The sequence below is a fragment of the Rutidosis leptorrhynchoides genome, chromosome 7 (genome assembly GCF_046630445.1).
Source record: "Rutidosis leptorrhynchoides isolate AG116_Rl617_1_P2 chromosome 7, CSIRO_AGI_Rlap_v1, whole genome shotgun sequence".
In the NCBI taxonomy this organism is placed as follows: Eukaryota; Viridiplantae; Streptophyta; class Magnoliopsida; order Asterales; family Asteraceae; genus Rutidosis; species Rutidosis leptorrhynchoides.
Window position 1 is genome coordinate 134,395,721 of NC_092339.1, and position 12,062 is coordinate 134,407,782.

General features: G+C 32.8%; 1 protein-coding gene across 1 annotated transcript; it reads right to left on the reverse strand.

Annotated features, from left to right (window-relative positions):
* Positions 1–2,421: 2,421 nt before the first annotated feature.
* Positions 2,422–4,605, reverse strand: LOC139859620 (uncharacterized). Its single transcript, XM_071848398.1, has one exon. The coding sequence runs from the start codon at positions 4,603–4,605 to the stop codon at positions 2,422–2,424; it is 2,184 nt and encodes a 727-aa protein (XP_071704499.1).
* Positions 4,606–12,062: the final 7,457 nt, after the last annotated feature.

Sequence of the window (12,062 nt, forward strand, 5' to 3'; positions counted from 1 at the left end):
TTACTTGACACCAAAAGTTGTGGCTTTAGCCGTGGATTGACCGTGGGTCTTCTGTACAAAAAATATATTCGTTTGAATTTGCTTTATTTCAAAAAATTGGACTTTTATCTTAATCGTATACAGGAAAAATCTTGTTAGTTAAAAGGGATTGTATGACTTGCATTATATGTTTGAAATCCCTTAAATCTCGCTTCTTGAATTGACCAAACCATCACCAAAGAGGTTAGCATCCTTTCTTGGATTTCCATTGTCAAAAACATGCTCATCCAAAAAGGTAGTTCCATATTTTCAACCATGCTTTAATCAATAAGCCATGCAAGATAAATTATGCATGCTTTAAGGTCACATGTATTTGTTTCTAAGTGATATGAAGAAAGCATCTTATCTTTGGTTAACTACAATATGTCAATTAAGTGTGATGCATATATTGATAATATTAACTTAATCATTATTAAATCAATTAAAGCTTAATTAATCCAAGTATCAATATTAACTGGTCAAGGCCTTGAGATCAAGTGAGATACATTAACTAACTATTGTAATATCGATTTTTTCAATTATGTCATCAATGGATAAATAAACATGTGTAAAAGTTAAGTTCATCTCAAGAGAGCAATCATATTTAAAGTTCACAAATCATACTAAACTATGAATGATTTTTTTTTACATTTTAAAACACAGTTAGTCATACGTACCAGTCAAAAAGAATTGAGACGAGACATGTATAAGGGAGGACTGTCTCCTAATGTCTAGATTAGTTTTAACGAGCGATACATGCCCGCGCTTCGCTGCGGGTTTTTTTTCAATTGATGTTTACGTTGGCATGTTAAGTTTTGCTTGTGAGGTTATTTACATAGTTTTCCCAAAGATGGTGCAAAGTTTAAATACATACTTGTAGTTACTTGCTGCCACTTGTATAGAGTTCTTGCTACCTAACTGTTAGTTACATCAAAAGGTTGGTGCTAGTTTTGTAGTGCTGGTGGAATATTGGTGTGAGTTTCTAGCTAATTGTTAGTTACGACAAAAGAGTGGTACAATTACAACAAAAGAGTGGTGAAGTTGCAGCAAAAGAGTGGTGCAGTTACAACAAAAGAGTGGTGCGGTGCTTGTAGTTCCTTAGTTAACAAAAGGGTGGTGCGGCGTTTGTGGTTCCTTAGTCGCGCTTCCTTTTTTTTCCTTCCATTTGTTGCGTATCTGTTTATGATGTAGAGTTGTTATGTATACAAATTGGCGTTACTCTGATGTTTAAAAGATAAATAAATGTATTGTGTGTACCTTCTGGTAGGAATAGTGCCCTTTTGGATGTGGAGTGTTTGGATTGGTACTGCTCTTTGCCCAGTATGTGGGTAGTCGCAAGTGTATTCTACGATTTTGTAAGCATGGCCCAGTTTGAACACTTGGTTGAAATGATTGAGGTTGAAATTCATGTGCCTCTGTATGGCGTTTCCCTGGTTGTACATTTAGAATTGTTAGTGTTGAAGAAAATAGAAGTTGTACATATGCTTATCTGGGAGTTAACCCTTTGTACGAATGTAAAAATAAAAATAGTTGGTGTTAATTGTACAGGCAATTTGTATAGTACACATCTGTTTAACTTTATTCTACTATTACTAAACTTAAATAAAGTGATCATAAAAGAGATAATATACAATGCTCTCAATTGAATTGTTAAATGTATACTGTACAGAATTAAAGAGTTTTGTAATTTTGTATACTTACGAATTTGTAGAGCTGAATAGAACAGTAACCAAGTGGGCTAGAAACTCCTGGTAGCCTTGCGATCCATGTGCGATAGACTTTTACTTATATTGGTTTAAGTTGTTGACAATGGTAACAACTATGGTTTTAGTCTAACCACCATGTAGCTACTGATTTTAACGATTTCGATCTCTCAAATAATTACGGCGGCTAGCCTGCCTCTCGGACACAGAACCGGGAACACACTCTCGAGAACCACTGGTAATCCTAACCGGAGTAGAAGTCTCACCAACCTCACAGTTTCGACCCCTCTTTCTACCACTCATGTCACACAGTAAATAAACAACGCTGAACGATACCACGGAATCACCAATGTAAACAACAACATCTAACGCTCATAACATATACATAAAAAAAAGCAGGCTAATCGATTTTTAACAGCATGCTAAGTTGAAACCAGTGGCGGATCTTGAATTATAGTACCGAGAGGGCGAAATCGCATAAAAATACAAACACACATACACACACGCATACACACACACACACACACACACACACACACACACACACATATATATATATATATATATATATATATATATATATATATATATATATATATATAGAGAGAGAGAGAGAGAGAGATAGAGAGAGAGAGAGAGAGAGAGTTCATACAACCATTAAGTAAGACAAAAAGTACGTAGACGTTAAAGCAAAAAAAAACTACAACTCGGCGCGACGACCTTTTAGGTCTTTAAAGTCACTTATGACAGACGCTGAATCAAATCTTTGAGCAATATCTTTTTCTATGTAAACCACCAAGTTAGATGCTAGAAAATCATCAGACATCTTGTTGCGAAGTCGATTTTTAAATATTTTCATCGCTGAAAATCCCCTCTCAGTCGTAGCAGTTGAAACAGGAAGTGTTAAAATGAGTCTGATCAATCGGTCAATTAAATAATACGGCTCACACTTGTTAGTTTCTGCAAGACTCGTGCATAGTTGAGCGATAGTAGAAACATCTTTAAACTTTGGGTTTTCAATCAATTCAATTCTAAAAAGCTCCAAGTGATATCTCAACATATTAATCTCTTGTTCTGTGAAATCTGTTGGATAATATTTCTCAACTAGAAGACAAATCTTATCAATGTCAAACAATTCCATATCTTTTGTAGGCAGTAATAAAGAGCCAAGAGTTAACAATTCCATGGCTTGCTCATTGAACCTACTGTCGAGCTCCTGCAATTGCTTGTCCACGGTGCAAATAAATAAATCTACACGATAATAATGTTCAACAGTAACATGATTATCTTGTCGACGAGGACGATATAGGGTAGACTTATAAAGAGCTTTCATATCGGGTATATCTATATGGTGTTTCTCTGAGAACAACGTTACCTTTGCAAATAGCGAATCCCAACCATCATTTCTGTATTCATTAAGGCTTCTCTTTGTTGTTGACACAAGACGGATGGCATTAACAATATCTTGAGTTTTCTTTTGAAGAGCTTGAGACAGAATATCAGTCCTTCCCATTATTTCCTTTACTAAGTGCAAAATAAATACAAACTCAAATGATATGAGATACCTGTAAGCCGTATCAGCTTCAGCACGTTGAGATGAGTACGATCCATCTTCAATAATACTCTTAAGAACTTCACGGGTGGCATTAAACATGTTAAGCAAGTTACAAACAGAATGAAAATGAGAACCCCAACGTGTATCACCAGCTCGTTTTAAAGTCCCAACTTGATGACCTCCCTTACTTGTTTCGATTTCACCTAATTCCAATAAATGTTTAATCTCAATTGACTTAGCTTTTTGTAACTCATCGTGGCGCTTACTAGAAGCACAAATGACATTAGTAATGAAAGTCAAATTTGAGAAAAATTGATGAACCGGTATAACTTCTCGTGAAGCAGCAACTAAGGCAAGTTGCAATCTATGTGCAAAACAATGAACATAGTATGCAAAAGGACATTCTTTACGAATAAGCGCTTGTAACCCATTCCACTCCCCTCTCATGTTACTCGCACCATCATAACCTTGGCCACGAATTTTACTAGTATCAAACTCGTAAAGCAAAAGTTGTTTCCATAAACATGTCTTAAGGGTTACTGATGTAGTATCGCTAACATGTACAAGATCCAAAAATCGTTCTCTAATCACACCATCATTATCAACAAACCTTAGAACTATAGCCATTTGCTCCTTTTTGGACTCATCTCGTGATTCATCAACCATGACACAAAAGTACGAATCACCCACTTCACTGCGAATATGTTTTCGAACCTTATTTGCAATGATTCCTAAGAGTTCTTTTTGGATCGACGCTGCTATATACTGTGAGTTATATGGGGCGTTCTCCAACACAACATTGGCAAGTTCATCATTATATGACGCTAAAAGTTTTAACAATTCAAGAAAATTACCTCTATTCTTTGAGTTTCTAGTTTCATCGTGTCCTCGAAAAGCACATGCCTGAAAAGTCAACCAACGAACTATGTCAACTGTAGCTTTTAACCGTAAACGATTCTGTAAAACTTTCTCTTTGCTTCGTTTCTCTATGATACTGTCAATGTGTGCTGCTTGGTTTAGTAGATTCTCACTATAAACAATAGCATCTTTATGGTGTGAACTACGAATATGCTTAAGGAACGCACATCTTTTTCCATCATTCACCTTTTTCCAACTATTAAATCCTTTGACTGTAAACGCATCTCCTCCATTATGCACATTCTGTTTGTCTTCGAATAAGTAACATAGAAAGCAATACACGACATCTTTTGTAGGTGAATACTCTAACCAATTAGAAAAAATTTTAAACCATGAATATTGAAACCTACGAGCTTGTTTCTTTGAACCTTTGCTAGGGTATTCTTGCAATTGAATTTGATATGGGCCCATTTTTAAATAATCTCTTCTAATTTGATTGGGGAGGCTAGGGAGGGTGCATGTCCCCCCAAACTTTTGACTAATTGCTATAAATTTAATATTATATGGGTTTAAATAATATTAATTTTACAAGTTTGCCCTTCCAGAAAATTAAAAGTAGCCCTTCCAAGTCCAAGTTCCAAATATTTAAGGGGAAAAAAAAAAAACAATCCCTCAAATAAAAAAACCCAACTTGCTTATCTCACAAGCCGCTCTTCATCGTCATGTGAATCAGAGGTGCATAGCATAGCAAATATTTTTCGAAATTTGACAATGTAGGTCAGAAGCCAAACACGGCAAATGCCGCGCCGCGACACTTAACGTGGTCTGGTGCCTGGTCAGTTTCAATTGTTCAAGTCTAAATCCAATCTTCAATTTAGCACAATTCACAAACCGTAAACACTTAGAACACGTATCTTATATCATTGGAAAGGTAATTTGACGAGGGACACAACTAAACACATTTCATCAATCAAAAGCATCATTTGCAAAAATCGAATTTCCAAGTTGAAAGTTCATTAAATGTTTACCATAAATGCTTTCAAATTCATAAATGCACTTTGATGATTCGGGAATTAAATGCACACATATAATACGCCGTTTCGTAGGTAATTACGCATACAGTGCAACTAAACATTTACAAATAACATTGCATAGCATTTGGTGCATCAAAAATCCATTTTACTCCTATCAAACCCTAATCCAAAATCACAATTTTTGCAATTAAGTTTATGGAGTCTTTCCAAGTCAACCTACACATCAAATTGAAGCTAGTGATACTAGTAACACAATTAAAACATGAACTTTTAACATCTAACAACTTTTAAGCAACTAAATCTCAAGAACAACACACCAAAATTCAAGTTCATGCTAGTTACTTCAAAACAACAAGATCGAGCATACGAATCATATATTCATGTTAGAGTTGAGCCATAGATACTAATTAACACTTTTATAAGTTAATAACATCAAGAACACAAATCTAGTGATTTTAGAAATTTACCTAAATGAGATGAAATTGGTATCAAGTTGTAGAGGATGAAGAGAGGATTCTAAATATGTAATTTGTTTTGTAAAACACTTGCTAAATCAGGTTTGGATGATGATTCTTTGGATTGAATGTTTGAGAGAAAGTTGAAGTAGTAAAAAGAGAAAGAGGAGAAATGAATGGATGGGAGTGAAGGGTTGACCCTTTGATCTAGTCAAAGGTTTGGTCCCTTGGTGAGTTTGGTCCCTCAAGTTTCATTCGGGTGGGTGAATTACCTAAACGAGTTAATTTAAAACGCGTATTAATGGGAGATGTTATAATCCGATAACGAAAATATTAAGAATGTTAGCTAACAGCGGATACGAATCTAGATACGAAGGATATTATTAAAATAAAAAGACGGGCGTTAAAATAATTTAACGCAAAAATGCGGGATGTTACAGCTGAGGTATATGATATCGAAACTAACCATAAGTTACCCTAAACACATCACGTTCATGTCGTTGAATCATTATTATGTATCCATTGACCAGCGGTCATTCGGATAGAGACGTCACTCTCAATAGCGCTATCACAATAACTAAGCTTGCCAAAATTCCAGCAACTAACGATATCATGGTAGGGATTTAGCATGAATCAAAGCATGTTAGCACAGTTTAAACTAATCAAGATAAAGTTTTCGAGTACTTGTGTCTAAGCGTAAAACAGTTTGAAAGCAAGCATGTGTCTCACCCCAAAGTTATAAAACAGTTAAGAAATAGTAAAAAGAGGGGCTATGAAGTTCACCTTAGTAGCAAGTAAGTAATTCCACACAAGTGGTAAGAACGGATTATGTAATCGGAGATCTCAACCTAGAGATATAATGTTTAATTAGTTAATGTCTAATAGACATAAGTTTGTTTATTAATATAGTAAACTATATTAGCAGTGACCATTTTTCGAGAAAAGTTATTATTTCTCAAAAGTTTCTATATTTGAAAACCTACTATTTATGGAAAGCTTCCACTTATAGTAAGCTTCTAGTTTTAAGAATGTTCGGGTTATAACTCTTAACAAAGATGTTGTACAATCTCGCTCAAACTTTGTTGCTAACATGCAAGTCACTCGAATGATCTATTGTTACCGAGCGGCCCAGGATCTCTTGACCAGAATCTAAGTCATGGCATTCGAGATCCACAAGCGTCCCATAATGGTACCAAGGATCACCCTAGGCCACAAATAGCGATGATGTTTGTAGTCTTTGTACGTTATCTTTAATTATAACCTTCACGTTAATAGTGTATACTCATAACCAATTTATTAAGATATTTACTAGTTATATATATATATATATATATATATATATATATATATATATATATATATATATATATATATATATATATATATATATATATATATATATATATATATATAAGTGATAATATATTTAGTGTTATTAAGTGTTACCATATAGTTAAGTGTATAAGTTATAATAATAGTATTAAATAGTATTATTAATTACTTTAATAATCAACTATTATGTTATACCTATATGACACATACATATATATTCTTTATTATTATTATACATGTTCATCACTATATAGTATATATATATATATATATATATATATATATATATATATATATATATATATATATATATATATATATATATATATATATATATATATATATATATTAGGTATATGTGTTACATATAAATAAGTGTAAGATGTTACGTATATATATATACTTATTACTTTTATTATTATGTATGAGTATATATGTATATATATTTGCATATACACAAGCATATACCTACTTATATATATATACATACATACGTATGCATGCTTGCACGCATGTATATCATCTTCATTATTATTTACTAATACACTTTCATATTTTACAACTAATCCCCATTAATCATAATCATGACCTATTAACTTATTAACTTTCATAATCTTAACCCTTAATCATTATTATCTCATTAATCATCCTTATCACATATTAACACTAAACCTTACTAACCACAATTATCATCCATTCCAATTGTAACTACAAGTTCATATTAATTTAACCCTAATACTTTATCTATTATCATCTAATTTTATAATCATACTTAACGTTATAACCTTTTAACATTATCATAATCTTATTCATAAATCAATATCATGATCATAACTTATATTCAACTATTATTATTAACTAGCCTTATAAACTTTACACATATAATCATAAACTTTTTATTCATATTCATAACCTAAACTTTTTAATAATCATAATACTTTTAACCTAATCATACTTAATAGTTATCAAATTATTAATACTTCATAATCTTCTTATTAATTCATAACACTTCATGATCAATTCATAATTTCACATGATATCATAAGCTTTTTATCATAATACTTATAATTATAACTTAAGAGATTAAATGTAGGATTGAATTAGGGTTTTTAAGTATACCTTAGGAGATTAGAGATTAAGATAAAGATGATGAATGTGGAACATAACACGAGCAGAATCCCAGCAACAAATCACGATCAAATAAAAGGTTTCCTGGGACTGTTTTTACTCGACAGGAACAACAAGAAAGGCAGAAAAATGCAGCAACTATGGATCCAATCTTAGGGCTGTTTGAAGGCGTAACTGCAGCAGGATATCAAGCAAATAAAACGCAGCAACCAATGATCGATTAGGGCTGTTGGTAGTCGAAACAGAAACAGATACAGTAGCAGGAATAATGGCGACTTACAGCTGCAATTTGCAGCCTGTTGTGGCTCGATAAAGGGCAGCAGAAAAATAGGTTACTAGCGACTGTTTGGACAAAACAAAGTGGCAGTTCGGAGGGCTGAATGGGTGACAACTCCAGGCTGTTAGAGGTTGCTTTTGGTGGGGCTTATGTGTCGATGCAGGTGGAATGAAGGCTGCCAAAAGTCAGTCAACTATAGCAGCTAAGGGACGGATGTTTATGTGTCGCCAAAAAAAAGTAAAGGGCTAAAAAGTTGTCGACTACTTGCAGTTTTTGAATGAGATTTGTGGGTTTAAATTTTGTGATGCAAATAAAGGAAAGCATGAGTCCTTTTATAGATGAGTTTCAAGAGTTGGAATCAAACTAGGATTCATGAAAGACTTGTTGATCAAGGACTTGAATTAGATTAGGATGCAAGTAATTAGAGTTAGGCTATGATTAGTTGTTTTAATCAAGTTAATTTCCTATTTTTTTTTACAACTAGCCGATTTGTTTGTAATATATATATATATATATATATATATATATATATATATATATATATATATATATATATAACCGGCATTTACTTATTTATATATATTTTATATTATTTTTATTATTATTAAGGTTACATTTATTTAAATATACTTTATTTAATTATTAGTCCCTAACTTTTATAAATTTTTACTTAGTTCTAATTAGTTTTTAATTTAATAAATGTCACCATTTAATATTATTACATACAGTTTATATTATTAATTTAGTAATAGGGTTAGGGTTTAATATTAAATATTAAATGGTATTAGGGTTTAGCATTTTAATGCATAGGGTTAGGTTTAGGGTTTTAAATATTATTAGGGTTTTAGTATTAATCACTCGAATAACAACCCTACTTATAATGTCCAAACAAACAATGAACCCTAAGGGCATTTCTATCATTTCATGAAGGAAAAATGAGGGTTGTTATAGTACCTCCCCGTTAATTTAAACTTCGTCCCGAAGTTTCAGGAAGATTTCTCGGATGCATCAGCAAATGAGAATAGATGTGGATATTTCCGTTTCATCTGGTCTTCACGTTCCCAGGTATGCTCGGGGCCTCTTCGTGAATTCCAACGGATCTTAACAACAGGAATAGAGCTTTGTTTCAAACGTTTAACCTCACGATCCATAACTTCTACAGATTCTTCTATGAAGTGCATTTTAATATCAATGCAGAGGTAATTCAAAGGGATAACATGAGTGTCATCTGACTAGGTTTCCTTAAAAAGGATTGTGATATTTTAGTCGTACAAGCATTTCAATAAGTTGGACACCTGAAATGTGCAACGAACATTACTAAGTTTATTTGAAACCTTGAGCGTTTATGTCGCCATTAGGGCAGACAATCAAAGAGAAGTGCTTGGAGATCACAGCCATGTAATTTGATGCATGACTTGTGTTTGTTACATATGTTACCGACTTCAAATTCCGAAAGATAACCATAGACATGATACCTTTGGTTTTCAAGAAATATCTAATGTGAATAGACGTAACGAGATTCCAGCTGAGGAGTCACTAATCAGGCTTATATGTTTAGCAAGCCATAATTACTAAAATACCCACAGAATGGTATGAGTGATTAATAAAAGATATCATTCAATGTGTTATAATACATACGAACTTATCCTTGCAGAAAGCACCTTATGATCATGATTTTAGCTATATGTTGAAACAGAGATCGAAATTTGTCTAGAACCACATCTAGTTGTAACTAGTTTAGAGTAAACACATAAACATCATAAACGTTTAAGGTAACTCCTTTAAAGATGATAGCGAGGATCATAAGTTATATTTCTGATAGGAAACCGCACGAAAATGTGTGATCTCTTAATGAGAAAGACGTTCTCGCTCAGATGGCAAGTCGATCTATCATTCACTTATAAGTTTAAGTGCGGATGAGAATCAATGTGAATCATTGGCTATATAAAAAAAATTATTTCCAACAGGTGAGGAAATCTCCGAAAAATACTTTCTTGTGTCAAAAAGATATTAAATCATAGAATTGACGTTTTACGAGGTTGTTGTGGTTTAGCCGTGATATATCAGAAGTAAAATCTTCTCAACGGTCAACCTTACAAAGGGAAAAGTTACTGAGAACATAGAGTTTTAAATGATGAACTCAATGGTAAGTTTCGAAGAGCAAGAGGAATTGTGATTACTACGTGGTGTAGAATAATACGAAAATTTTTATATAAACAAGCAATGAAAACTTTATAGAAGTTCGAGTCGTTTAAGGTGACAATGTAAAATGGAACGAAATTCTTAGTAAAACTTAGAGTTATGTACAACATGTACTATTTTAAGTAAAATATTTTTTGAATAAAAGAATTGATTTATAAAAGTCAAAGTATAATTTTTTATGTACTAGTCAAAAATAAGTAAAGGTAAATTTTATTTACTTTATTATATAAACATATACGATTTATAAAATTTGCACGAATGGTAGTAAATAAATTTATTTTATAAAAATTTCGAGAGGATCGCACAGTAAAATAGTGTGTCTAAAATTTTGGTAACAAAATTTTCATATTTTGGAGGTTACGAGTTGGAAACAGATCGATGAAGATCGGGTGAAGGAAATTTTGAAAATTTCGGGTTATTTTTAAGCAAAAATGTTGCGAGGTAATGAAATCTATTGTATTTAAATACGGTTGTTGACTATTATTAGGGCATATGTTCTTGGAATTCAAAATGTTCATGTGTGAAACTGTTGCTGACAAGTGAGATATGAATGGTAGAGTATGAGAAAGTGATAGTGATTGTGGTGTTTATAATATCTTAGTTTGAATATTCTAATGAAAATCTTGCGAGTAGTTGTCGCTTATTTTTGACGGGTTTTCTAATGGGTTTATGAAAATCTACACTAGGAGCGTAATTGCAGATAACAGGAGGCATGCTTCGAAGAAGTTTCAGGGGTGTCATTTCAGGTCACTTAAGAACATGCATCCTTCCCTCCAGCGGGGATGTGATAATTAAGCGTCAAAGAGATAAGTTGTTTAAGAAGGAAAGAATGCAAAGCTTTAAAACTTTTATGGCATAGGAGAATTTGTTAATCTACTCATGGGTATGAGATAGATAGTTTGATCGCAACGATCTCTTCGTATATCTATAAATCAGATGATAATTACCCTTCATGTAATAACATTGAGATTTTTGAATGAATGGCTTGGAAATTTTGCTTTGATTCACTTTCTATTCCATATGTCATGATATTGGAATTTCTATATGAATTACCGTAATATAATCACGTTGGTCGGGCGTCATTATATTTCACTAATTCATATTTCCATTTCAATATCACTCCACAAGGTTAGGATATGTGATCAAACTTAGATAGTTGACGTTGGAATGTTGAGTCATGAGTGACATCTCTTCGCGTGAGTCAAGAATACTTTGAATCACAATGGAGAAGTCAGGTCATAAGATATGTATGGATATGATAACAATCACATACCTAACTGATCCTTTAGAGTCGAGATCAGGAAATATGATAGGATTTTGGCTTGATATCCTTAGGAAAGGATACAGAATATCAACAGAGGTAAAAGCAGGTAGTAAGATGAAATAGCAGTATAAAGATCAAAGGAAAAGCGCTTAAAACTAAGGAAGGAAAGGTTATAGTCCTATAGATTGCGAAGGCACCTAACTAACACATAAGGCACACATAAAATGCAATCATGG

Excerpts from the sequence above, each read along its gene's own strand:
- LOC139859620 (XM_071848398.1), bottom strand. The coding sequence starts at position 4,605 with ATGGGCCCATATCAAATTCAATTGCAAGAATACCCTAGCAAAGGTTCA.